This window comes from Bufo bufo, chromosome 1 (assembly GCF_905171765.1).
Source record: "Bufo bufo chromosome 1, aBufBuf1.1, whole genome shotgun sequence".
Lineage (NCBI taxonomy): Eukaryota > Metazoa > Chordata > Amphibia > Anura > Bufonidae > Bufo > Bufo bufo.
In genome coordinates, this window is record NC_053389.1 from 582,478,903 (window position 1) to 582,505,087 (window position 26,185).

The 26,185-nt window shown below is 44.7% G+C and overlaps 1 protein-coding gene across 2 annotated transcripts in view; it reads right to left on the reverse strand.

Moving 5' to 3' along the window:
• Positions 1-26,185, reverse strand: part of FBH1 (F-box DNA helicase 1) — a 72,173-nt gene that overhangs the window by 35,599 nt on the left and 10,389 nt on the right. For both annotated transcript variants that reach the window (XM_040413356.1, XM_040413351.1), the window contains 9 exons: positions 24,754-24,884; positions 23,966-24,098; positions 21,704-21,894; positions 20,781-20,864; positions 12,482-12,576; positions 6,118-6,286; positions 4,738-4,960; positions 2,194-2,281; positions 76-162 (listed from right to left, as the gene is read on the reverse strand). In XM_040413356.1, the coding sequence (XP_040269290.1) occupies positions 76-162; positions 2,194-2,281; positions 4,738-4,960; positions 6,118-6,286; positions 12,482-12,576; positions 20,781-20,864; positions 21,704-21,894; positions 23,966-24,098; positions 24,754-24,884 (1,201 nt within the window). The remainder of the gene's footprint in view (positions 1-75; positions 163-2,193; positions 2,282-4,737; positions 4,961-6,117; positions 6,287-12,481; positions 12,577-20,780; positions 20,865-21,703; positions 21,895-23,965; positions 24,099-24,753; positions 24,885-26,185) is intronic.

The following is a 26,185-nucleotide window of genomic DNA, read 5'->3' on the forward strand; positions in this document are numbered from 1 at the left end:
GTGTCAGAATATCATATTAGCTGTGTAGAACCATAAATGATTTCTTGGCGTATCTTGTGACAGCATTCCACTCACAAGGCGTACAGTCCTGAGCTTCATCTACAAATATAGCATCATAAGAAGAGAGATTTGGCTTGCGGAGCTGCCACAGCTTCAGATAGCCTGTAAGAAGACAGAAACAAAATTATCATAAAGAACTAACTGTGCTCTTATTAAATATATTACATGCCTTATTAACCATTTAAAATCTCAAGCCTGGTGATTTTTATTGGCTGGTTTTCTATAGAAGAAACACAAGATAAATTGCTAAGAGTTACTGGGTACTGATATAGTGACCAAAAAGTGGCAGAATTTAGGTGGAATTTGATACTTTTTTCCCATCATCCAACAAGGGAGCATGGCTTAAGATGCTCCAATGTGTGCAAAACATAGCTGCCAAATTCTGAGGTAGACTAAGCCAACTAAAGGGTCCATTCACACATCCATGTGTGTTTTGCGGATCCGCAAAACACGGAAAACCGGCAATGTGCGTTCCGCATTTTGCGGACCGCACATCGTTGGCACTAATAGAATATGCCTATTCTTGTCTGCTATAGAATAGGACATGTTCTATTTTTTTTCGGGATCGGAATTTGCGGCCCCATAGAAATGAATGGAACTGCGGATGTGTGAATGGAGCCAAAAGGTGGTATGAACTAAACGCTGTATTAGACAGCCCGCTTCTGCCGGTGATTGTCGGGAAGGAAGCGTTCCACCATCTCACTTCCCCATACTGAATCATCGTTTGCTGGCAGCAGATCGTGATTACACACCATGATCTGCTGCCGGCAAATGATAATTTTTAAACCTGTTGAATCAGCATTTTAAATCGGCGGCACTATTACACTGCCAGATGATCCCTAATGAGCGTTACTATGAATGAAAATCTGCCTGTCTAATAAAAGGCTTTACACTAGACAGTCTAAAGATATCCAGCATCATTCGCTGTGATAAATCTGGCGAAAATCAAGTGCCCCTGATTAATTGATCTTCTGAAAGTGTGACCACCTCTACAAAAGCAAAAGTTTGGGTAGTTTGCTGGTCTGGAGCATTCAAGCTTGTGTTAACACTATGCAAAGGAGGAAAGACATCAGCAATGATCTTATAGAAGCAATGATTGTTGCCCCTCAGTCTGGGAGGGGTTATAAGGCCAAACAATTTGAGGTCCATAATTATACAGTGAGAAAGAATTTTCACAAATTGAAAACATTTAGGACAATTGTAATCTCCTTAGGAGTGGATGTTGCAGCAAATTCACCCCAAAGTCAGACAGTGCACCCCAAAATGCAAAAAACTCTAGAGCTATATCTTAGGCTGGTTTCATACTAGCATTCAGGAGATCCGGCAGGGAACAGCCTTCTGGGTCTCTCTGAATCCACCATTACCAAATGCTACATGAATGCCATCTGGCACAATTAACTATAATGGGGACAGGCAGAGATCCGGCCGCAAACCTGGCAAATATGCTGGCAGATCCGGCCAATTCACGGCATATTTGCCGGGTTGCAACCAAATGTCCACCGGTCCCCATTATAGTTAAAGGGGTATTCAAGTTAGATTAAGTGATACCTTATCCACAGGACCCCCACCGATCACAAGAACAGGGGCTCCATATCTCCTGGAATGCTCCCCTGAATTGAATGGAGCGGCCGGTCGTGCATGCGTGCGGCCATTCCATTCATTTCCATCCGGAGATAGCCGAGTACAGTGCTTGGCAATCACTGAAACGAATGGAGTGGCTACTGGTGTCTGACAGTGCTACAGAAACAGAGAATGAGTTAAAGAATCAATTCTGAAACTAGTTAGAAGTCACTGACAAACCAATTGCGGCATTCGGGGTGATGGGGCTACTGCGATGGGTTCCTTGGGGGTGAGTGGTGATAGCCTACCGTCTAGGATGGCAGCTAATCAGAGATCCAGCATGTTGCCATGGAAAACTGCACCATGTTAAAGCGGTGATGTACTATTACAACACAGAGCTGGAACTATCTTCCTTCAAATATTTTTTTGCCCCCTAAATAATATTTTTTTTTGTTAATAAAGTTGGCTAATTCAGTACAAAGTCCCAAAGCCTTGTTTTGCTGTCGGTGTTCCATATTACACCTGCACGCTTGTGGATCACGGATATATGGGTACAAGACGAGATTTTCTTACCATCATGTGTCATTTTGTAGGCATATTCACGAGTTTCCTCAAGACTTTGCATTCTTTGCCAGATTTTGTCTGCTTCTCTCACTGCAAACTGTGAAGAAAGTTATAAAAATAAGTACAAAGAGAGCAGATGTGGCGTAGTTTATTGTACAACCTAAAGGGAAAAAACTTTAAAGGGGTTGGACACTAGCTGCACAAGTGCAGGGAACGGCATACATGTAGCTAGTAAAAAGGAATTATTAAGTCACAGGCGCTGCTTTCTGACGGTTTAATATACCTTTATTTATACTTGCAGGTCCGCTTACTGCAATAGGTTACAAAGAATGTTAAAGGGGTTATCCACTAAATGTGCACTGCTGCAGTGGACAAGTGATGCATGTTCTTAGTGAGAAACCCCTTTTAGGCCTCCTTCTGCCTTGCTCTATATTGAAATTAATGGAGTGTGTATGCAGCAAGTGAATGAAGCTAGTTCACAGCATAGAGAGTTATTATTTCCCAAACTCATTAATTTGAACTTAGAAACGTATGGACATACGCTTTAAAAAGGCTATGTACACCTTTGGGGGCATTTTTTTTAATTATTGCATTGTACTTATTTTGAGCTAAAAATCATTTTTTCAATTGGTCTTTTTTGTGTACAGAGATGATGTGCTCTACTAGCTGCCTGTGGATTTTCTGTCTTTTTCGTCATCTGGGGAGCTGATGGACTCCTTATCTCTGCTCTCTGATATTATAAACACTCATTATAGTGCAATCCTTATCTTACTGATAAGAATGTGGCTTACATAAGGGTTTATGACCTGTAGTTTACAGATAAAGGTTATTAGATGACTGGCACAAAGTGAAAGTGAGAGTACCAGTCACACAGTTAGAAAAAAACTGTTAACCCTTTATGACAGAATGGCTCAATATTTTTAATATAGGCCAATTGAAAATATTTTCACAAAAATTCATAGTTTCACAAAAAAAATAAAAAAAAAAATTTGCCTCCAAAAGGTGTACATAGCCTTTAAATAGGACCTGTCACCTGTCTTGGTGTCTCTTTTATTAAATATATGCATTAACTATGTAAATAAAATTCTGGAACATCTGTTCTTATGATGCTTTGTAGTGCCAGTCTTCTATTATCACTACTGGAAATCTTTGAATTAATTGCCAACTGGGTGTTACCAATTGGGGGTGTTTTCCTCCACAGCCTAATCAGTGCCAGAAGGTGCAGCCCTAACTGATAACACCCAGTCTGTAACTCAATCATAGCCTTCTAGTAAGAATAACAGAAGAATTGCAGGACATGGAGATTTATTAAAAAACTTTTTTCCAGAATTATTATTGCAGGCACGGCATCAGAGGTGGCAGGTCCTAAACAAACAATTGGTGGTTTGGAAACTTGTGCAAAGAAGATATGGTCATTTCCATCAGGACAATCCTCACTGCCCGTGGGGAGGAAGCTCCTTCTCAAAGGTGAAGAACGTCACTGTTGTCCAAAAATCAGAAACATCTCTTCTTATCTGAGCAAAATAAGACACTTCTGTTTTCCATAATTCAGTCTGTCAGATGAGCCTTTCTAGGTCATGGTGACTGTCAGATAACAGAACATAAGAAACTCTCTGGTGGATTCCTATCAGATTAATTGGCCAATCATTGAAGGACGAACATCAAAGTGTGTGAACCCCTGAATCTGATTTTATGAATTTTACACAGAGCAAGGTAAGTGTAACTTAGGGGTGGCAGTCCATGGCCGTACAAAGAAAGGTAATTGATCACAGCCTCTACAGTGTAAGTGGTTAAAGAGAAAGAAGAGGCTCCTCTGCCATGACAGCCAGGGGCCTAGAAATGGTCCAAGACCTGCCGTGTACTGATGCCTATTTGGCCTATAGGCATTCTGGCACATTTAGTGTGAGTGACATAATATACTGCAATATTACTGAATTATAGCAGTGTTTTATGCAGGTGATCAGGGAGTCACAGGTTCAAGTCCCCTACCTACTGGGGCTTTAGGAAAAAAAAAAAAAAAAAGAAGAAAACATATTTTTCTCTTACAAGTGGCTTTACTTACAATATAAAAAAAATAAAAACTATTATCAAACTGGTGTAAAGTAGAACTAATTCCACATTTTATTTATTTTTGACAGCTCCTTTGGAAAATGAAATGAGGAATCTGATTGGTTGCTATGGGCAACTAAGCTACTTCTACTTTACACCAGTTTGATAAATGACCCCCTATATAACTGGTATTGTTGTGTCCATAATGAACCACAAAAAAAAAAAATAATAATAATAATAATAATAACACATTGTTTAAGCCATATGGTAATCACAATAAAAAAAAAGCCTAAACTTGTTGATTTTTTGTTCATTACACCTGCAGAAAAACGCAATAAAAAGTGATCAAAGCCATATTTCCGCTGCCAGTATAAGTCGGATTTTTCCAACCAGTATTTTTCACTGTGTGAGGGGAAGGAATACTATGTGTTGGTGATGTGTGCCTCCACGTGATCTACTATGCACAATGACTTTAACCAGCAGACCAGTAATCTCTGTTGGTACCTGTTGATCCCGTGGATTCACCATTTCCCTTTCTCCACGGTTATTTTTATACCATATAGGAACATGGTCTGTTTCAATTGCTTCGTCGGCAGAGGCAAGAAAGTTCTCCAGTGTCTTAACCACAAGTTTGGCTCTTACAAAACCAGCTTGCCCTTCAGGAAGGACAAAGTTAACAGTATATGGAGTCAGCTTGGAGGGGTTCAGCTTCTTTCTTTGCTGATACCTAAAAAATAAAAGCATTAAACCCATATATAATGAATAGCCATATAAAAATGTAAGGATTCTCCAACAATCAATTTAAAATAATTTCCCTTAACTATGTAACCTCCTTTGAGGAAAAAGTAGAATAAGCAATCCTTTACACAGATGTGAATTCTTCTGTATAGTGAATTTGTGGAATCTGTCTATTAAAATGCTTGAGAAGGGCTTATTTAGAGCTGAAGCATTGCAGGATTATCACTGTGGTGCTGCCTTATATCTCTACTACTGGATTCTCTAAGCACTGGTGGACCAGAGTCGTACTGAGGTTTGCACCCTAGGTGGTCTTTATCTTGGGCTGCCGATTTCTCCATTACTGCTTCTGTTATAAGATATTGTTGTTGGAAATCCTAGGGACCAAGATGTATGCAATGCATGCATGAAATCTTCACACTGTCTCCCGTCTTCAGTACAGCAAAGCTTGATGTATTGCAGATATTACAGTACTACGGGGCAGTACAGTATTGCATTTACTCTACGTGGTTCTTGGTATGTTGGACTGCAAACTGTTTTAAAAAATAGGCAGCATCTAGTGTTAAAGTGAAACTTATAGAGGCACATTTATTAAGACCGGCGTTTTAGAAACCAGTCTTAATAAAGCCCTGCACTGGCGGTGGATCCGCTGGAGTTATGAAGAGGCACAGGCCTGTTCATAACTTCGGCGGATCAACCGCCGCTACTAAATGTAAGATAGCTTCCTAGCCGCCTTACATTTATACCTTTTTCTATGCCTAAAACAGGCGGGAAAAATGATGAATGAGACGGGCCTGCCGACTTGTCCTTCCCCGCCCACTTTATTTTTAGACATGGCGTGAGTAGGGAGAAGTCGGAGATTGCAGCGCAAAGGACCTTTGCGCTGTAATCTGCGCCTTTCTGTTTAATAAATGACACCAGAGTCCTTTGTGCTTCTAACGCACATTGAGTACCTGGTCCACAAAAACACATTATACATTTTATATGTTGGAATCCATGGATTAAACTAAATGAAAAATGTAGCATAACACAAGGAGGAGAACTCAAATGAGGTCTTAGTGAAAGACATCCAACTGATGTAAAGATAAAATAGATAACAGTTGTTTTGGAATCCTGATTTACAGGCAGAAAGCTATGTAAGAAACGTACAGTTTTCCTGTCTGATGATAAGCCAACGAGTGGAAAGTTTTGCATACGACATTCTTGGGGAAATTCTGGCCAGCATGATGTGCAATTGATTTGTTGAATGTTGCATACAAAAAGCGTAGATTTGGTCTCCTCTCTGCGTACTTAATAAGGGTAGAGGTTTTCCCAGTACCTAAAAAAAAATAACCACAATATTATAAAGGAAAATATATGAGGCTAGAAAATAAAAAAATACTACAAATTACAAAACATTGGTATAACAGTTGGAACAAGAGTGACCCCACAGCAGCAGAAGACAGGATGAGGATACACATCTGATCAGCGTGGGTCTAACCGCTGGAGATAGCCAAGTGCTGTGCTCCATTATCTCCAGCAGTTCCATCGATAATGTACTGAGAAGCATCGAGCATACTCGACCAGCGCTCCATTCTCCTAACTGGTGGTGGCCATATCAGTCAGACCCCCACCAGTTGGAAGTTTACCCCCTATCCACAGGGATAAATATTTATTGTGGGTATACATCTTGATTATACTGTACATTTAATATGCACCATCAAAAGTAACAGAAAAAAGGAGACTTTTGTATTACTTACCAGTAAAGTCTCTTTCTCGCTCTTCCTTGGGGGACACAGGAAACCATGGGTATAGCTCTGCTCCCTAGGAGGCGTGACACTAAGTGAAAGCTGTAAGCCCCTCCTCCATCAGCTATACCCTTCAGCCTGGAGAAGAGACTGCCAGTTGCGTGTCCAAGTAGTGAAAGATAACCACCAACCGGAAAAAAGAACTGTCGAGCCCCAACGGGGGCAACCAAGCCGGAACCACAACTGTAACCCAAATGAAGGGCGGGTGCTGTGTCCCCCAAGGAAGAGCGAGAAAGAGACTTTACTGGTAAGTAATACAAAAGTCTCCTTTTCTCGCCCATATTCCTTGGGGGACACAGGAAACCATGGGACGTTCCAGAGCAGTCCCAGAAGGGAGGGACCAGAACAAACTAGACCAACACCAGAGGCATCAATCAACTGCCGCCTGCAACACCAGACGGCCTAAAGCAGCGTCAGCCGACGCATGAGTATGCACCCTGTAGAACTTGGTGAAGGTGTGCAAGGAGGACCAAGTGGCCGCCTTGCAAATCTGCTCCGTAGAAGCCCGATTCCTCTGAGCCCAGGAAGCCCCGACCGCTCTAGTGGAGTGAGCGGTAACACCGAGGGGCGGAACCTTGCCCTTGGCGAGATAAGCCTCAGTAACAGCCATCTTGACAAAACGGGCGATAGCAACTTTGGATGCCGCCATCCCTCTGCGCGACCCCTCCGGAACCACAAAGAGCGAGTCAGTACGCCTGAAAGAGCTGGTTACCTCCAGGTAAACCTTGAGCGCCCTGACAACGTCCAGGCGATGAAGCTTCCCCTCCCGCGGGTGGGAAGGGGAAGGACACAAAGAGGGGAGAACGATGTCCTCGTTCAGATGAAAGGCGGAGACCACCTTAGGAAGGAAGGAAGGGACTGGACGAAGAACTACCTTGTCCTGGTGGAACACTAGGAAAGGTTCCAGATAGGAGAGTGCAGCCAATTCGGACACCCTCCGAAGAGAGGTGACGGCTACAAGGAAAATAACCTTGCAGGACAGAAGTCGCAAGGAAACCGTCCGCAGAGGCTCGAAAGGAGAAGCCTGGAGCGCTGAGAGAACCAGGTTCAGGTCCCAGGGCGGTACCGGAGGGCGGTACGGGGGAACCGCGTGAGCCACGCCCTGAAGGAAGGTCTTGACAGGACCAAGGGGGGCCAGTGGGCGCTGAAACAAAATGGACAGCGCAGACACCTGACCCTTCAAAGAACTAAGGCCCAGACCTTGGGCAAGTCCGCTCTGCAGGAAGGACAAAACGGTGGGGAGAGAGAAAAGCGGAGCGGAGGAATCCCCAGATCGGCACAGAACCCCAAATAGGTCCTCCAGATCCTATAATAGATCCTAGAAGAGGACGGCTTACGGGCGCGGATCATGGTGCGGACGACGTCCGCAGAAAAACCCCTACGTGTCAGGACGGTGGTCTCAACAACCACGCCGTCAAACGTAGGGACCTTAAACGCGGGTGGAAGATTGGTCCCTGAGAGAGAAGATCTTCCCTGGCGGGCAGCGGCCAGGGCGCGTCTGCCAGGAGCAGCATGAGGTCGGCATACCAAGACCGGCGGGGCCAGTCCGGAGCGACCAGAATCACCGAGACGCCTTCCGCCGCGATCTTCCGAAGGACCTTGGGCAGGAGTGGGATGGGAGGGAATATGTATGGACGCGCGAAGCCTCGCCAAGGAAGAACGAGGGCGTCGGCTCCGCAGGCTCCCGGATCCCTGGCCCTGGACAGATAGGCGGGGACCTTGTGATTGAATTTGGAGGCCATGAGGTCCACGTCCGGTATGCCCCAAAGAAGGCAAATGGCCTCGAACACCTCCGGGTGAAGAGACCACTCGCCGGGGTCGACGGTGGTGCGACTGAGGAAGTCCGCCGCCCAATTGTCCACCCCTGGAATAAAAATTGCAGATAGGGCCGGGACGTGGGCTTCCGCCCAACGGAGAATGCTGGTGACCTCCCGCATTGCTGCAACGCTGCGAGTGCCCCCCTGGTGGTTTATGTACGCCACGGCCGTGGCGTTGTCCGATTGCACACGAACTGGATGACCCTTCAGCAGATGAGTCCAGTGTCGCAGAGACAGAAGGGCCGCTCTCAGCTCCAGGACATTGATCGAGAGTTTGGACTCCGATGGAGACCAAATGCCCTGGACGGATCGGGGAGGAAACACGCCTCCCCAGCCCAAGAGACTGGCATCGGTTGTAACCACCAACCAGTTGAGCGGCAGAAAGGACCTGCCCAGAAGAGGGGACTGCAACCACCAGCGGAGAGATGACCGCACCGGAGGCGATAGATGGAAGGGATGATCCAGAGACTCCGGCGATTTGTCCCAGGAGGAGAGGATTGCCCGTTGGAGAGGGCGGGAGTGAAAACTGCGCAAATGGGATCGCCTCGAAGCAGGCAACCATCTGCCCCAAGACCCGCATGCAGAAGCGGAAGGACGGTCGATGGTGGAGAAGGAGACCCCGAATCGCCCGACGGAGGATCAGTCGTTTTTCCGAGGGAAGACGTACCTCCGCCGCTTCCGTGTCTAAAAGCATTCCCAGGAAGACCAGTTGTCTGGCGGGAGGAAGGGAGGACTTGGGGAAGTTGATGATCCAACCGAATCTCGCCAGAGTCTCTAGAGTGAGATCCACGCTGGCAACCGCTTGGGAAAGGGACGGAGCCTTGATGAGGATATCGTCCAAGTACGGTAGCAGAAAAACACCCCTGGAACGGAGTAAGGCCAAAACCGGGGCCAGGACCTTGGTGAACACCCGGGGGGCGAATCGGAGGAAGCGATGGTGACACCGGGCTACCGGAACATGGAGGTAGGCATCCTGTATATCGATGGAAGACATGAAATCTCCCTGCTCCAGGGAAGCCACCGCGGAACGGAGGGACTCCATCCGAAACCGTCGAAGGAGGAGAAAACGGTTGAGCTTTTTGAGGTCCAAAATGGGCCGCACCGAACCTCCCTTCTTGGGAACTACAAAGAGGTTCGAATAGAACCCTTGGAACCTTTCCTCTAGAGGAACGGGGGTAATCACCCCCCTGTCCAGTAAGGCTTGAACAGCCGCGGAGAACGCAGCCGCGCTTTTCGGGTCCCGCGGGGGGCGGGAGCGAAAGAACCGATCTGGAGGGAAGGACGCAAATTCGATTTTGTATCCTGAGGACACAATTTCGAGAGCCCAGGCGTCGGAGACGTGAGCCATCCAGATGTCCCTAAAAAGGAGGAGCCGGCCCCCCACCCGGGTGGGTGGGGGCGCGCCTTCAGGCAGAGGACTGCTTTGCTGCGGGTGTGCGGGCAGCCTGCGGCCTGCGCCAGGAGGGCTGCGCCCGAAAAAACGGCTTCCTACGCTTATCCTGGGGAGGGGCCGAAGTGGCAGCTGCGGGGGGAGCCCCAGAGGTCCTGCGGGAGGACCGAAAACGAGACGCACCAGGGCGTCCGCGGGGGGCGCCCCTGGCTTGGGGTTGAGGAAGATGGGTGCTTTTACCATCCGTGGCCTCCGAAATAAGCTCGTCTAGGCGGACCCCGAAAAGGCGGGAACCCGCAAACGGTAGCCCCGCCAAGGAACGTTTGGAGGCCGCGTCCGCTTTCCAAACCTTCAGCCAGAGCTCCCTCCTGACGGAAACCGCCAGGGCGGAGGAGCGTGGAATAAGGGCTCCCGCATCAAGGGAGGCCTCACAAACAAAATTCCCGGCCCGAATAATAAGCTGGGCCAAGGAACGTAGGTCCTGGATGGGGACGTCCGAGTCCAACTCCTGTTCCAGCTGCGCACCCCAAGCAGAGATTGCTTTACCTGCCCAAGCAGAGGCAAAAACCGGTCTGAGGGCAGAACCGGAGGCAGCAAAAATGCCCTTGGAAAGGGTCTCCATGCGACGGTCCTCCGCTGACTGAAGAGAGGACCCGTCGGGAACAGGGATGGCCGTGTTCTTTGACAGACGGGCCACAGGGGGGTCCACCTTGGGTGGGGACGACCAGGTGGCCACAACATCGGCTGGAAAAGGATAGCAAATGTCCAGCTTCTTGGGATTGACAAAACGGGCGTCCGGGCGAGCCCAAGCCTTAGACACCACGGAGGAGAAATCAGAGTGGATTGGAAAGACTTTTGAGGCCTGCCTGGGTCTGATAAAGGAGACGCTAGCTGCGTCAGAGCTAGGGGGGTCATCTTGCACCTTAAAGGTGTCACGAATATCCGAGATGAGTTGACCCATCGCTGAGGCTAGCTTGGACGGCAGGGCCGAGTCCATTTCCAAATCTGAAACCGCCAATTCACCTTCAGAGAGCGAATCCTTTGGAGAGGAGAGGCTCGTCTGAGTGCGCACGCGTGGTGGGGAGAGGGAGGCATCCGAGGAGGAGGCTCGCTCTACTCTAAGACGCTTCTGAGAGTGCCTAGCTCGGGAGGGGTCACTAAGAAGGGGTGAACCCGCTGCAGCGGCAGAAGCGGTGGACCCGGAGGGCGCGACAGTAAGAGTGGCGTCCTGCGGGGTAGGCGGCCTGTCTATTAGGCGGCCCACGACATGAGTGAGGCTTTCCACGGCCTGGGACAGGGATCTAGCCCAGTCAGGCGGGTCAGAGGAAGCAGGGAGCGACACAGTGGGCGACTGAGGCTGCGGTGGAACTCGGCATGCAGGACAGTGCGGATCAGACTGCCCCCGGGGAAAGGGTTCCCTACAAGCAGTACAGGCATGGTACCAAGGCTTGGCGGCTGCAGAAGGGTCTGACATGGTGGAAAAAATGTTGCCTTAAAGTGGGAGACCCCAGGGCAAAAGGAACGGGGATTACACCCAACAACAGTACTGGTGGCACGGAGGGGGTTAACAGTCCTACCAGACCCGGATGATGCAAGCGGCAGCAGCAAGGGGAGCAGACTGAAGGAGGCTGTGGAGGAGAGGCAGCAGGCACGGGGATGAATAGCTTCAGGATCGGACGCAGATAGGATTCCACGCAGCACTATGCGATGTGGAGCCCGACGAAACCGGAAGTAGCGGAGCGCTGTGAAGCTCCGCCCACCCCTTGCCGCGCTGAAAGAGACGCAGAGCCGCGCGCGCGGCAAAATGATTTTAACGCAAAAATAAAAATTATAGGAAAACAACCCTGCATAAGCAGGGGGTGTCTTGCCTCCTTGGACACTAAGCAAAAACTGGCAGTCTCTTCTCCAGGCTGAAGGGTATAGCTGATGGAGGAGGGGCTTACAGCTTTCACTTAGTGTCACGCCTCCTAGGGAGCAGAGCTATACCCATGGTTTCCTGTGTCCCCCAAGGAATATGGGTGAGAAAAAATGACAAATCCAAAAAGGAAATTGGAGTGGAAATATACAACGGGTCAACAGCTCACACGTCATAAAATATATAAGTGTAAAATACCCCACTGTAAATATACTTTATAATTTCAGATTACATGAAACTTGAAGAGTAACTTAAAAACTTTTGATACGTCATGGAGACACATGAATGATTTTGATATGTGGCGGCCTGAGTGCCAAGATCCCCACTGATCGCTAGAACGAGGAGAGAGAAGCACTCACATAGCACACGGTCATTTCTTGCTGGAGACAGAATTGAGACGCATTCATAGACTTTCTATTGAGTCAGAGTGCAAGCTATGTGAGCATCTCTCTCCTCGTTCTAGCGATCAGTGGGGGTCTCAGCACTCAGACTCCCACTGATCAAAACCTCAGATATGTCGTTATTATGTATCAAAAATTTTTTTTAAGTACGGTGACCCTTTAAATACTTAGCTGAAACACGTTTCATTGTATCATCTTCTTACCTGCAAAAGCCATGATTTTCATAACTTGCCCTTCCTGAATATCGTGGTTTATTATTTGCTGCTGCTCATTTGTAAGATTGAAGGTGGGCTTAGGTCTTAATTGGAAAATGAAGAATTAGTGTCAGAATACAGAACGTACACGTTATAGAGATCATATATTTTTTTTAAATCTCAATACACCATAAAACAACTGTATTTTTTTTTTTATCAAACCATTAAAGGGTTTCTGTCACCCCATTAAACCGTTTTTTTTTTTTCTTTACTAATAATCCCTATAGTGCGATCTCATGATACATAAGCAAATTAATCATTTTGGTTAAGTAGAATTTGCTAAAAATCGATTTTTAAAATATGCTAATTACCTTGCTACCAGCAAGTAGGGCGGCTACTTGCTGGTAGCAGCCGCATCCTCCGATGGTAATGACGCCCCCTCGGCATGCTGATTGACAGGGCCAGGGAAGGGAATCGTTCTCTGCTGGCGCTGTTAGAATTTGAAATCTCGCGCCTGCGCCGTACCTGTCTTCAATCGGCGCAGGCGCACTGAGAGGCGGCCGCTCTCTCGACCGCTCCATCCTCAATGCGCCTGCGTTGATGACGTCATCAAGTACACCCGGAAGAGATTTATTATTAATAATCGTTGGTGGTATAGTGTTAATAACTGTCATTTTTATAAAATTATTTATTCCCATTTCGTTGGTGGTTTTTGTGGCAGCATGCTTAGTACATACATACTTACCTGATTCGAGCATCCAGCGACGTCACCAGACTCTCCGCCTCCTTCCAGCGATGTTGGCGTCTTCTCTTCCGGGTGTACTTGATGACGTCATCGATGCAGGCGCATTGAGGATGGAGCGATCGAGCGAGCGGCCGCCTCTCAGTGCGCCTGCGCCGATTGAAGACAGGTACGCGCAGGCGCGAGATTTCAAATTCTAACAGCGCCAGCAGAGAACGATTCCCTTCCCTGGCCCTGTCAATCGGCATGCCGAGGGGGGCGTTATTACGATCGGAGGATGCGGCTGCTACCAGCAAGTAGCCGCCCTACTTGCTGGTAGCAAGGTAATTAGCATATTTTAAAAATCGATTTTTAGCAAATTCTACTGAACCAAAATGATTAATTTGCTTATGTATCATGAGATCGCACTATAGGGATTATTAGTAAAGAAAAAAAAAAAGAACGGTTTAATGGGGTGACAGAAACCCTTTAAAGGGGTGGAACCTGCAGGAATCTGGCAGCAAGTATTCAATCTCTCTGCAGCGCCACCACAGGAGAAATTAAATGTAATGCATGGATGTGCTGGGTCCTCCAGAGCAAGAGAGACTTTGTAGCTGCTGATTGCCTTTACCGATATATGAGGGTCCTGAATAGGGACTCTCAAATTAACTTGGAATTAATTGTATCCTCTATGCGCTGATGGGACTAGATAGTTGATAGGGAACAATGCTACGGCGGTCACTGAAGAGCAGAGGGGTCAAAAGAGGGTACATAGGGTGCTCTGGTTACAACTTTCTAACATACACTTAACCCAATTCTGCAGTCCAACATCATTCAAGGGGTTTACATGAAAGCATAAGGATGTCTTGAGGAAATACTATCCTGTGTGCAGAGATAATTAGGTTATAGAACAGACACCTAGTCAAGGCAGCCAAGATGTGCCGTTAGGGCTAATTCACACGTCAGTGATCAGTCCGTGTCAGCCACAGCTCTCCTGACCCGAACTGATTGTATCATAGACATTTATGACAGTCAGTCTTCTGATGCACTCATGATACAGTCAGTCTCTATGATACAATCAGGTCAAGGGAGCAGTGGTCGTCCCAAAAATACATACCCTTTTTCCAAAGTGGGGACTTGGGGTGTATTAAAAAATTTAGCACTTCATACTAAGGTACCCATTTAAGTCCAATTTGTATTTTTGAATGTTCTTAGTCAAATAAAGCAATAGAATGTTTAACCTCCAGGTCAAAGTCACACTCACTAGTCATCTGTAGACAGCAGTGCTTATTGTTACAGAACAGGTTACTGGTTGGCTGCGTGAGAGGAAGCCGCTCAGGTGTGGGGTGTAATGCTTCTCATTGAAGAGACACAGCGGTGTATGGAGACCTATTTTTCGGGCAATGCATCATGGGAAAAATAGTATGCAAACAGACATGCTGAGACTCCTCGAGAAACCGTACTCTCTAAGCCATTTATCCAGGCAGCGAATACCCTGCTCTGTACTGACGCAAGGAACCCAAAATTGTGCAGTCAAATATTATATAGGTATATATACTGTGTACTGTGCAAAAGCTTTAGGCAGGTGTGGGAAAATACGGCAAAGTAAGAATGCTGACTGGCTCCAAATTTATTTCACAGCCGGACAATGGCCCTAAACATATAGCAAGTGTCATTAACGAGTGACTAAACTTTTCTACAACCTTCCTTTAAGGGCTCATTCAGATGGCCGTATGCTGTCCGCAAAAATACTGAATGCTATCCGTTTTTTTGCGGATCCGCAAAAAAAATGAAACATGTCCTATACTTGTCCGTGAAAATCAGGACATGGCCCCATTGAAGTCTATGGGTCCGCAAAAATACTGAATGCTATCCGTTTTTTTGCAGATCCGTTTTTTTGCGGATCCGCAAAAAAACGGATAGCATTCAGTATTTTTGCGGACAGCATACGGCCGTCTGAATGAGCCCTAATACTAATACAGTTTTCCTGCTCAAAAAGGCACCCAAAGTCCTGGGTGCTATCAAGTCTTAAAATAACTATTCGCTATGCCATCGCTCATCCCCATACTGTATAGTGGTTTGCCGCCTGAAAAAAACTAATTTTTTAACATGTGAATAGATTTGGAGACAGTATTAGGCTAATTTCACATTAGCGTTTTTTTGCGGATCCATCATGGATCTGCAAAAATGCTTTCGTTACAATAATACAACCGCATGCATCCGTCATGAACGGATCCGGTTGTATTATTATTACAATAATATATATATATATATATATATATATATATATATATATTACAATTATTATATATTGTCTTCTATAGCCATGACGGATCAGTCATGAACACCACTGAAAGTCAATGGGGGACGGATCAGTTTTCTATTGTGCCAAAGAAAACGGATCCATCCCCATTGACTTACATTGTGTGTCAGGACGGATCCGTCTTGCTCCGCACCACATTGCGGACAGAAAAAGGCTGCTTGTAGCGTTTTTCTGTCCGCGATGGGGACCCAACCAAACGGAACGGAATGCATTTTGGTGCATTCAGTTTCGTTCAGTTTTGTCCCTATTGACAATGAATGGGGACAAAACAGAAGCGTTTTCTTCAGCTATTGAGATCCTATGACGGATCTCAATAGCAGAATTGAAAAACGCTAATGTGAAAGTAGCCTTACACTGCAAGATGATCACTAACGGGGGCGAAGCCTGACCGAGCTCGATGGTGGCTGCTTGAAGGGAGCTCTCCCGCCAACAGACTCCCATTAAGCCCATTTATTAGCGACATCTCCCCACAATGGTGAAGACCAACAACACAGATAAGAACAGAGACCCGAGTAACACCCCGAGTGCCACGCTCTCTACTCAGACTATTCACCTGATTTGGATCCCAATTTTAAAATTAAATTCCCTAAGTGTTCAGCCCTAGGGATTAATTTGCCCCAAAATATTACTTTCACTTTCCCAGTCATTTCCCTTTCAATGGCCCGTCACCCACATGTCCTATTTATGGATCAATATTGCGCCCAAGTCAGAAGCCCTATGCCGGCTTAGCTACCCTCCATTACTGAAGGAGATTAAACATCAATTAGTTATTCTGGATATTCCTTACATGACCTGGATAGGTCATAAGAACTTACTGAAAACCTTTATACCTCCAAAACTATTATACAGTACCTCATGCAATCCGCTCCAATATATTTGCCACCTGGTTTCCGGGCCTCGGAACGGAAATTATTTTCCTAATTCGTGTGGAAAAACTCACGCCCACGCCTTTCATATAAAACCCCGATCCTGCCCAAGCATCTGGGCAGTTTTGGCCTGCCAGATGTTACAACTTACTACAGGGCCATTCAATTGCGTTTGCATACTGAATTACTTAACCCCCACACCAACAGGCTAGGACTTCACATTGCAACACTGCTGCTATCACCCTCTGACTTTGCTAATCTTTAGAAAACCCCCTAAACAACCCCAGCCGGGCAATTCATCCCTTGTTGGGATGGGGTATTGTATACTTGGGAGGCCCTTGCTGCGCCCCTACAATTGGCCCACTCTCCTTCTCCTCTTACCCCCGCTAAACTGCTCCTCTACCTATTACAGTACAATTACACAGATGACTTGGGGATTTGGCCTACACTACGCAGGGTACTGATAAGGGACTTATTGTCAGACAATTCAATCCTTTCTCTGAAGACCTTGAATGATGTTTATTGCACAAAGCAATGGTCTGCCATTCATTATGGTAATTTTCATAAACTATGTTTGCAATTTTTAAAAGGTCACAGAACGGGTCAGAGATCCCACCTGGTAGCAGTTACTGTTAGAATCTAGAACCTAGCGTAATATCTCTCTTCTATAAGAAGATTCTAGAGGGAACTTCCCCATCCAATCCCACATATCTTTTACAGTGGGAGAAGGAACTAGGTCTCTCTCAGAATCAGAGATTAAACAATCCTTCAAAATTCACATGGCACCTCTAGGTGCATCCGAATACAAGAGAACTCATACAAACTTGTGAACAGGTGGCATCGGACCCCGGAAATCTTGATAGAATAAGTCCCTCACTACCTGCAGAGTGTTGGAGATGCCATGGTGAGGGGCATATATTTGGTGGGAATGCCCACGCATCTCCCCTGTTTTTGGAATAATGTAAACCGAGCCATTAACCACATATGCTCCTCCTCCACCACTCTTCGGAAGACGCACACGTCCTTTATTTTCAATTTTTGTTATTAGTTTAATTTCAGTTTTTATGAATCAAATGACGTCTTAGATGTCGGAGGCATACTCTGTACACCACGTGTCCAATATTAGCCTATGTCATAGATTCTTATTGTCGAGTCTTTTCCCATTAACATTTTTTTAATTGATTGATTTGAATGTTATCCATTGATTGATTTGTATGTACTACGATGTGCTATTTCTGATATTAAAATAAAATAAAAAGATCACTAACAAGCGGTCAAACGCCCTATAATCATCTGCCCTATAAATAGGCAGCCTTAATACAGGCTTTAGCTGAGCAGGCTCCCTCCGCTCAGCTCAAGGCTCTCTATAGCACATCTGTGCAGGAGTAGCAATGTGCTATAGAGCCTTGTGCTCCGCTCAGCTAAATCTTGGCATAGTACATCAGTACAGTAGTAGCAATGTGCCATAGAGCCTTGAGCTCCGCTCAGCTAAATCTTGGCATAGTACAGTCGTGGCCAAAAGTTTTGAGAATTACATAAATATTGGAAATTGGAAAAGTTGCTGCTTAAGTTTTTATAATAGCAATTTGCATATACTCCAGAATGTTATGAAGAGTGATCAGATGAATTGCATAGTCCTTCTTTGCCATGAAAATTACCTTAATCCCAAAAAAAAACTTTCCACTGCATTTCATTGCTGTCATTAAAGGACCTGCTGAGATCATTTCAGTAATCGTCTTGTTAATGAGAATGTTGACGAGCACAAGGCTGGAGATCATTATGTCAGGCTGATTGGGTTAAAATGGCAGACTTGACATGTTAAAAGGAGGGTGATGCTTGAAATCATTGTTCTTCCATTGTTAACCATGGTGACCTGCAAAGAAACGCGTGCAGCCATCATTGCGTTGCATAAAAATGGCGAAGACTTTTGGAAGATGGCCTGGTGTCAAGAAGGGCAGCAAAGAAGCCACTTTTCTCCAAAAAAAACATCAGGGACAGATTGATCTTCTGCAGAAAGTATGGTGAATGGACTGCTGAGGACTGGGGCAAAGTCATATTCTCCGATGAAGCCTCTTTCCGATTGTTTGGGGCATCTGGAAAAAGGCTTGTCCGGAGAAGAAAAGGTGAGCGCTACCATCAGTCCTGTGTCATGCCAACAGTAAAGCATCCTGAGACCATTCATGTGTGGGGTTGCTTCTCATCCAAGGGAGTGGGCTCACTCACAATTTTGCCCAAAAACACAGCCATGAATAAAGAATGGTACCAAAACACCCTCCAACAGCAACTTCTTCCAACAATCCAACAACAGTTTGGTGAAGAACAATGCATTTTCCAGCACGATGGAGCACCGTGCCATAAGGCAAAAGTGATAACTAAGTGGCTCGGGGACCAAAACGTTGACATTTTGGGTCCATGGCCTGGAAACTCCCCAGATCTTAATCCCATTGAGAACTTGTGGTCAATCCTCAAGAGGCGGGTGGACAAACAAAAACCCACTAATTCTGAAAAGCTCCAAGAAGTGATTATGAAAGAATGGGTTGCTATCAGTCAGGAATTGGCCCAGAAGTTGATTGAGAGCATGCCCAGTCGAATTGCAGAGGTCCTGAAAAAGAAGGGCCAACACTGCAAATACTGACTCTTTGCATAAATGTCATGTAATTGTCGATAAAAGCCTTTGAAACGTATGAAGTGCGTGTAATTATATTTCACTACATCACAGAAACAACTTAAACAAAGATGTAAAAGCAGTTTAGCAGCAAACTTTGTGAAAACTAATATTTGTGTCATTCTCAAAACTTTTGGCCACGACTGTACATCTGTACAGGAGTAGCAATGTGCTATAGAGCCTTGAGCTCCGCTCAGCTAAATCTTGGCATAGTACATCTGTATAGGAGTAGCAATGTGCTATAGAGCCTTGAGCTCCGCTCAGCTAAATCTTGGCATAGTACATCTGTACAGAAGTAGCAACGTGCTAAAGAGCCTTGAGCTCCGCTCAGCTAAATCTTGGCATAGTACATCTGTACAGGAGTAGCAACGTGCTAAAGAGCCTTGAGCTCAGCTCAGCTAAATTTTGGCATAGTACATCTGTACAGGAGTAGCAATGTGCTATAGAGCCTTAAACTCCGCTCAGCTAAATCTTGGCATAGTACATATGTACAGGAGTAGCAATGTGCTATAGAGCCTTGAGCTCAGCTCAGCTAAATCTTGGCATAGTACATCTGTACAGGAGTAGCAATGTGCTATAGAGCCTTGAGCTCCGCTCAGCTAAATCTTGGCATAGTACATCTGTACAGGAGTAGCAATGTGCTATAGAGCCTTAAGCTCCGCTCAGCTAAATCTTGGCATTGTACATCTCTACAGGAGTAGCAATGTGCTAAAGAGCCTTGAGCTCAGCTCAGCTAAATTTTGGCATAGTACATCTGTACAGGAGTAGCAATGTGCTATAGAGCCTTAAACTCCGCTCAGCTAAATCTTGGCATAGTACATATGTACAGGAGTAGCAATGTGCTATAGAGCCTTGAGCTCAGCTCAGCTAAATCTTGGCATAGTACATCTGTACAGGAGTAGCAATGTGCTATAGAGCCTTGAGCTCCGCTCAGCTAAATCTTGGCATAGTACATCTGTACAGGAGTAGCAATGTGCTATAGAGCCTTAAACTCCGCTCAGCTAAATCTTGGCATAGTACATATGTACAGGAGTAGCAATGTGCTATAGAGCCTTGAGCTCAGCTCAGCTAAATCTTGGCATAGTACATCTGTACAGGAGTAGCAATGTGCTATAGAGCCTTAAGCTCCGCTCAGCTAAATCTTGGCATTGTACATCTGTACAGGAGTAGCAATGTGCTATAGAGCCTTGAGCTCAGCTCAGCTAAATCTTGGCATAGTACATCTGTACAGTGTACAGAGTACCAATGTGCTGTGCCAGAGTTTAGCCAAGCATGAGGGGTGCACAGGCAGGATTTGCTGCGGCTCCCTGTGAAATCCATACACAGCTGACCTGTCAGTGCTGTACTAGAATAGTACGGTTGAGCAGGAAAACTGTATTAGTGATTAAAAAAAGTATACTACAAAAAACATTTTTAGGCATTAAAAAAATTAAAATAAAATAAAAAATAAGGTTGTATAAAAGTTTAGTTTAGGTTGTATAAAACTATCTTCAGCGTAATGAAGAAAAAGTAGTCCTGGAAGGGATGATATGGCCCCCAGAGCCCTGATCTCAACATAATCAAGTTTGTCTTGGATTACATGAAGAAACAGAAGGATTAGAGCAAGCCTACATCCACAGACGATCGGTGGTTAGTTCTCCAACACGTTCGGAACAACTTGCCTGTCGAGTTGCTTCGAAAAAATGTCGGCAAAGTTTTGCACAGTACTGTATGTGGACAATTGTAGTACATACCTTGCATTTTCACAGGATGGTATTTTCTTCTGCGAGCTGCTGTTCTCCAAAAGATATAGACTATAGAAAATGTTGTAATGAATTCTGGTAAAATATAAGAGTAAAGGCAGAAAATCAATATAATGCAAATGCATGTTGAAGGGAGTAGTTTCTATTTAAAGGAGTTATCCCACTAAAAGTATTACTATGCAATTAAAAGGTGATTTATTGCCATATACATGGAGCAAAAATAGTTAGTTTTTATGTACATGTTCATCCCTGGTAGTCCCTGCAGTTTATCCTTCTCCTGCATTCAGAACTTACCACCTGCATTTTACAGCACTGCCTCTCCAGTCTTCCCCTCGGGTCAGGTATTACAGGCTGCAGAGGTGATGTAGTTGTATACGGCAGGTAACAGGTGCTGCCAATCGCTGGCCTCAGCTGTCTTGTCCCAAATCTGCTGAACCTAGTGACTGGCTGCAGTGGTGACATGGGATATATGGCTACATCACTACAGCATTTAAACACTGACTGGAGCAGCAGTACTGGCGATGGCAGGGAATTAAGTGGTGAATATCTTATGAATGAAGATCTACCTTTTATTATTTTTTCACGTGCATTCAGGTGAAAAACGTCTTTTTGCTCTCCCCTTCTTACAAGCACAGTTGTAGCTGTGGGGAGCGGGTGGTGTTTTGCGACTGTATATATGACATCTGCACCAATTACTTACATGAGTAAAGTATGTGTTGAGGAGAAAGATAATTTTTATATACCCACACCATACATGAGAGTGCTGTAACGGAGATCATAGGCCCGGACAACTAAAGATGTCTGATAAAGGAGCTCACAACATTTCGGTTACATGAGACGTAGCCCGTTCAAATAGAAGATTCTATTTTAGATATTTTTTTTTTCTTTTACAGTTTGCCCTTTTTCATTTATACCTATTACTGATGAGGACCTTCTGCTCTCTCATCGCAAAGAGTAAGGTTGCCAAACAGTACAAGGCTTCCATGACTTCAACAAGCCTTAAAGGTGATCTAAAATGCCACAAGCATCTTATCAGCCTCTGGATGTCACCCACTTTGATTGACAGAAGAGCGATTACGGCCAGGACTGCCCAAGCGTTCACAGCCTACAATGATACACAAAAAGCAGTAAGGCATTAGGTTAAATTATTACCAAGTGAACCGCAGCGTAACCGCCGGATACCACCCAGCACCAGAACAGCATATGAGACACTTTAGGTATAAGGTTCCATACAAGTGCAAGTTTATTCCTCCTACACTTCTGAGAAGATGGCAATACATATTGCCAAGGCTACGTTCACATGACCGTTCAGCCTTTCTGTTCTCCTGCTCCGTTATAGCAGGAAAACGGAAAGGACGGATTCAGCTCATAACTGAGCCGAACGGAGCCCCATAGACTATAATGGGGTCTGTTAGATTTCCGCTCAGAGGAAGATTTTTGAAGCGGACAAAAGTCATGCAAGCTTCAAAAATGTTCCTCTAAGTGTAAACCTAACATACCCCATTATAGTCTTTGGGGCCCGTAGGCTCCGTTCGGTTCAGTCATGTACCGTATCCGTCCTTTCAGTTCTCCTGCTATAACGGAGCAGGAGAACAGAAAGGCTGAACGCTGATGTGAACTCAGCCTTAGCAAATCAAAAGACTATGTTCTGTGTAGATAAGGAGTCTGCTCCAAATGCTGGCAGATTTTGAGGTCTGAAGCCAGGAGAATTGTGAATACAGCTCTGGGCTACAGTACCTGAACAAGATAAGTAAAAAAAATGTGGGGGTCATTTATGAATGCATATATGCCAATTTTTGCGTATATCTATCGCAGATTCGGTCCAAAGGGGATTTGCAGCCGAATCTGCAACTTTTTCCCCATCCACGCCCGTTCTAAAAAAAAGATGGTGTGGGCGGGGAAGGGGGCAGGCGGGTCAGCCTATCTCATTTATCATTTTCTACACCTGTTTTAGGTGTAGAAAATGATCTAAATCTACGCCAGCAAGGGAGCTGGCATAGATATAGGATCAGCAGTGGATGCGCCCAAGAGGGCTGCGCCTCTACATAACTTAGGTGCATCAAGCGCCAGTGCAAGGTTATTAAGACCAGTGTCTAAAATGCCAGTCTTAATAATTGACCCCATTTGTGTTTAGATCAATTCTGTATGTATACTCTAAAGCTGTGTTCAAAGCTGGCCATACTGGATGCTTTAAAACTCTGCATCATATACGAATATACTGCAACAATGCAGTATATTTTATATTTGGTCATTTATTTTGACTACCCTCATATATAAAATGCTTACCAAAGTTAACATAGCCGTAATTCTAGATGTGCAGCATTCTAGTGCAAACCAGCCAAAAAAAAAAATCCTAAGTTCCTTTAAAGAGCATGTGAACAGGACTTCACAGTAAGCTGGTCTAATGCTATTGCTTTTGTTTGAAATCTCTTTTTATTAGACAAACAAAGATCATCAATTTAGTACCAGTATACAATGTAGGGTGAAACATATCACATTATATCAGGGTATAGATCTTCGAAGGCAAAGCCTAACAATACAGGCTAGGATATGATGATCACTCGGCTGGGGCTAAAAGGCCCTTAGTTGAATGATCTTACATTACACATAGACATACAATCAAAAATTAACATACCCAACATTATGTCAACCCAATACACCTACTATAGTTTGCTCAAGAATGACCAGAATATTAGTGATATCGACATCATCTAGGACAATGCTATTGCTTTTGGAACAGATTTTTGAACATAGTTTCCTGGTCACAGTAATGCAGTTATCATACAACCAGTCACTTCTGCTACAGGAAACGCGTGAGTCTGAAGTGCATTGCCTCTGCTGCCCTCTAGTGACCTTACACTGTGATTACAGTGATGCCACCTATAGCACGAAATGTGGACAAGCAACTGAGAATATGAGACCAAAACAAGTACTTGAATACTGCATATTAGTGGATACAGCCAGAGCAGCATCACAAGTCATAGGCACATTCATTCTCAATTACCACTGGTCTATAGGGATGATTGTTCTTCCTTCATATAGTTCTGTTGGCAGCACATCCCTGTTTTACACAGGGCAATGTGCTGCTGAGAAATGGTGATTTTTGTGCTGCATAAATGACAGGATCAGATGACGAACAAGAATTTCACAAATAACATGTATACATATAAATATACCTCGTTGTTACACGTCAACTCTGGTAGTCTCTGGGTAACACATTTTTCAGCAATTTCATATAAATGATGGTTCTTCAGACTTTCCAAAATGGCTTGGGAGTCGGCGACGTGACAAAACAAAGTAGTAAAGTACCTACAGAGTAGTCACACAGTAGGGAAATAATCATTCACATTTTTGTGGAGCCAAAACTATCAAATTATAATTTTCTAATACAATAGATAAATGTAAAAAAATAAAAATCAGATACATAAATGTAAACGGTATAAGGCTGTACATTAATTTACTGGGACACCACCGATCACTACAACAAGGTACCCCAGTTCCCCATACCTCCTCAGCAGAACATGGAGCAGTTGGATGCAGAAGAACTACATACACAACCAGCACTTTCACTTTGTGCCGGTCATCTAATAACCCTTATCTCTAAATTACTAAGAGGTCATAAACACTTATTTAAGCCACATTCTTATCAGTAAGATAAGGAATGAGCTTTAATGAGTGTCTATAATGGGAGAGAGGAGAGATAAGGAGCTTGTCAGCTCCCTGCCTAAAGGAGCAGAGAGAAAAGTCAGATCCTGCTAGTAGAGCATCTCAGCTCTGTACAAAGAAAAGGGCTCCATATTCTTAATAAAGACCAATTGAAATTTTTTTTAGCTCACAACGCATACAATGCACTAATAAATTTAAAAATATTGCCCTCAAAAGGTGTACATAGCCTTTAAGGATGGGCTTCCCCTGCTATTCATTTTGTGAGGTAGTAGAAAGACGTAGTATGAAGCTTTCTTACTTTACTAGTTGTAGTATACAGAGGGGATTGTCTGCAGTTATTCCATTCTTCTTAAGAAGATCCTCAATTTCCATTACAGCCAGGCCATCTTTTGCAAGGTATCGGTGGTACAATTTCTTCCATTTAATAAACTGCGAAATCACAAACAGGAAGTGAGGTGTATATGTAATGAGAGGAAAATGCACAAATAAAAAGGGAATATACAGTCTGTAGCTAGTTCTTAGTCCAGTGCTTCCTGGGCTTGTATAAAATTATCGGAAGTAAAAGAAAAAAAAAAGAATGCATCATATGCTGAACAGAAGGGGAGAGAAGACAATCACACATGCCGGTACCAGTGTAGCCGCACCACTACTCTGTCAGCGGTACCAAATACCATAGTTTTCTTAAAATAGCTGTCCTTGGAAAACCAAACTAGATTGCTTTACTGCGTGTAAATGTTTTTGATGTGGGTTATGGCCTCATGGTTTTTACAGGGGAAACCCACAACCACATTTCCAATGTATTAGCTACAAATGAAATGTAAGCTTCATTGATAAAAGCCGTTTCACAACAGAATATAAACCGATATTGCCTTTGACAACTAAGTGCAGAATAAGAAGGTGTCAGGATCCGTGACTCACTTGGACTCCTGCTCTGTTCTGAACTTTGCTCAGAAATGTTTTGGCATGTATCTATGCTATGTAATTTACTTTGAATTGTCCCATGATAAACTATTGGAGTACAGCCACAGGGGCAGAAATTTCATTGCAGATTTGGACACCAATTTCTGCGGATTTCACCCTATGCATTTTAAAGGGTGAAGTTATCGGTGGATATCGGCAGCATAAATGGACATGCTGTAAATTTAACATCCGCAAAACAGGTATATTTTTGTAGTGTGTGGATGAGAATTCTTAAAATCTCCATATTGCCTGCACTGTAAAGCACAGTGTATTTGCACTGAATGTAACATTAGGGTAGGACAGAAAAATCCACAGCAAAATCTGTGGCAGAAATCCCAAGGCTGACTCTCAGATTTGCCTTAAAAGGGGTTGTCTAGCTTCACGATTCTGATAAGAGATCGTGGGGGTCCAACTCTTGGCTCAGTTTTGGGAATAGGCCGTGGTGCCTGTGCAAGCGCTGAATCTTCTTCAATGATTACCTGCCCGCCATCTGGGTGGTGCAATGTAATTACAGCTTCCTTGTTTACAAACACTGGGAAGATGAAGCAGAGCTGCGGTGCACAGAACGGCAGGGAAGAAACAGGTGAGTATAGGATTATTATTTTTTTTGTTTTTAGTTGTTGAACATGGTGTTTGGGCTGAAGGTATCATGTTATAAAGCCTGAGGAGATTGATATATAGTTTTGTAGGAAAGGATTCAGTAAAACGTGTCCTTTATACATTTATATTCCTCCTCATTCTGAACTGTGAAGTCCAGGAGGCGGTCCTAT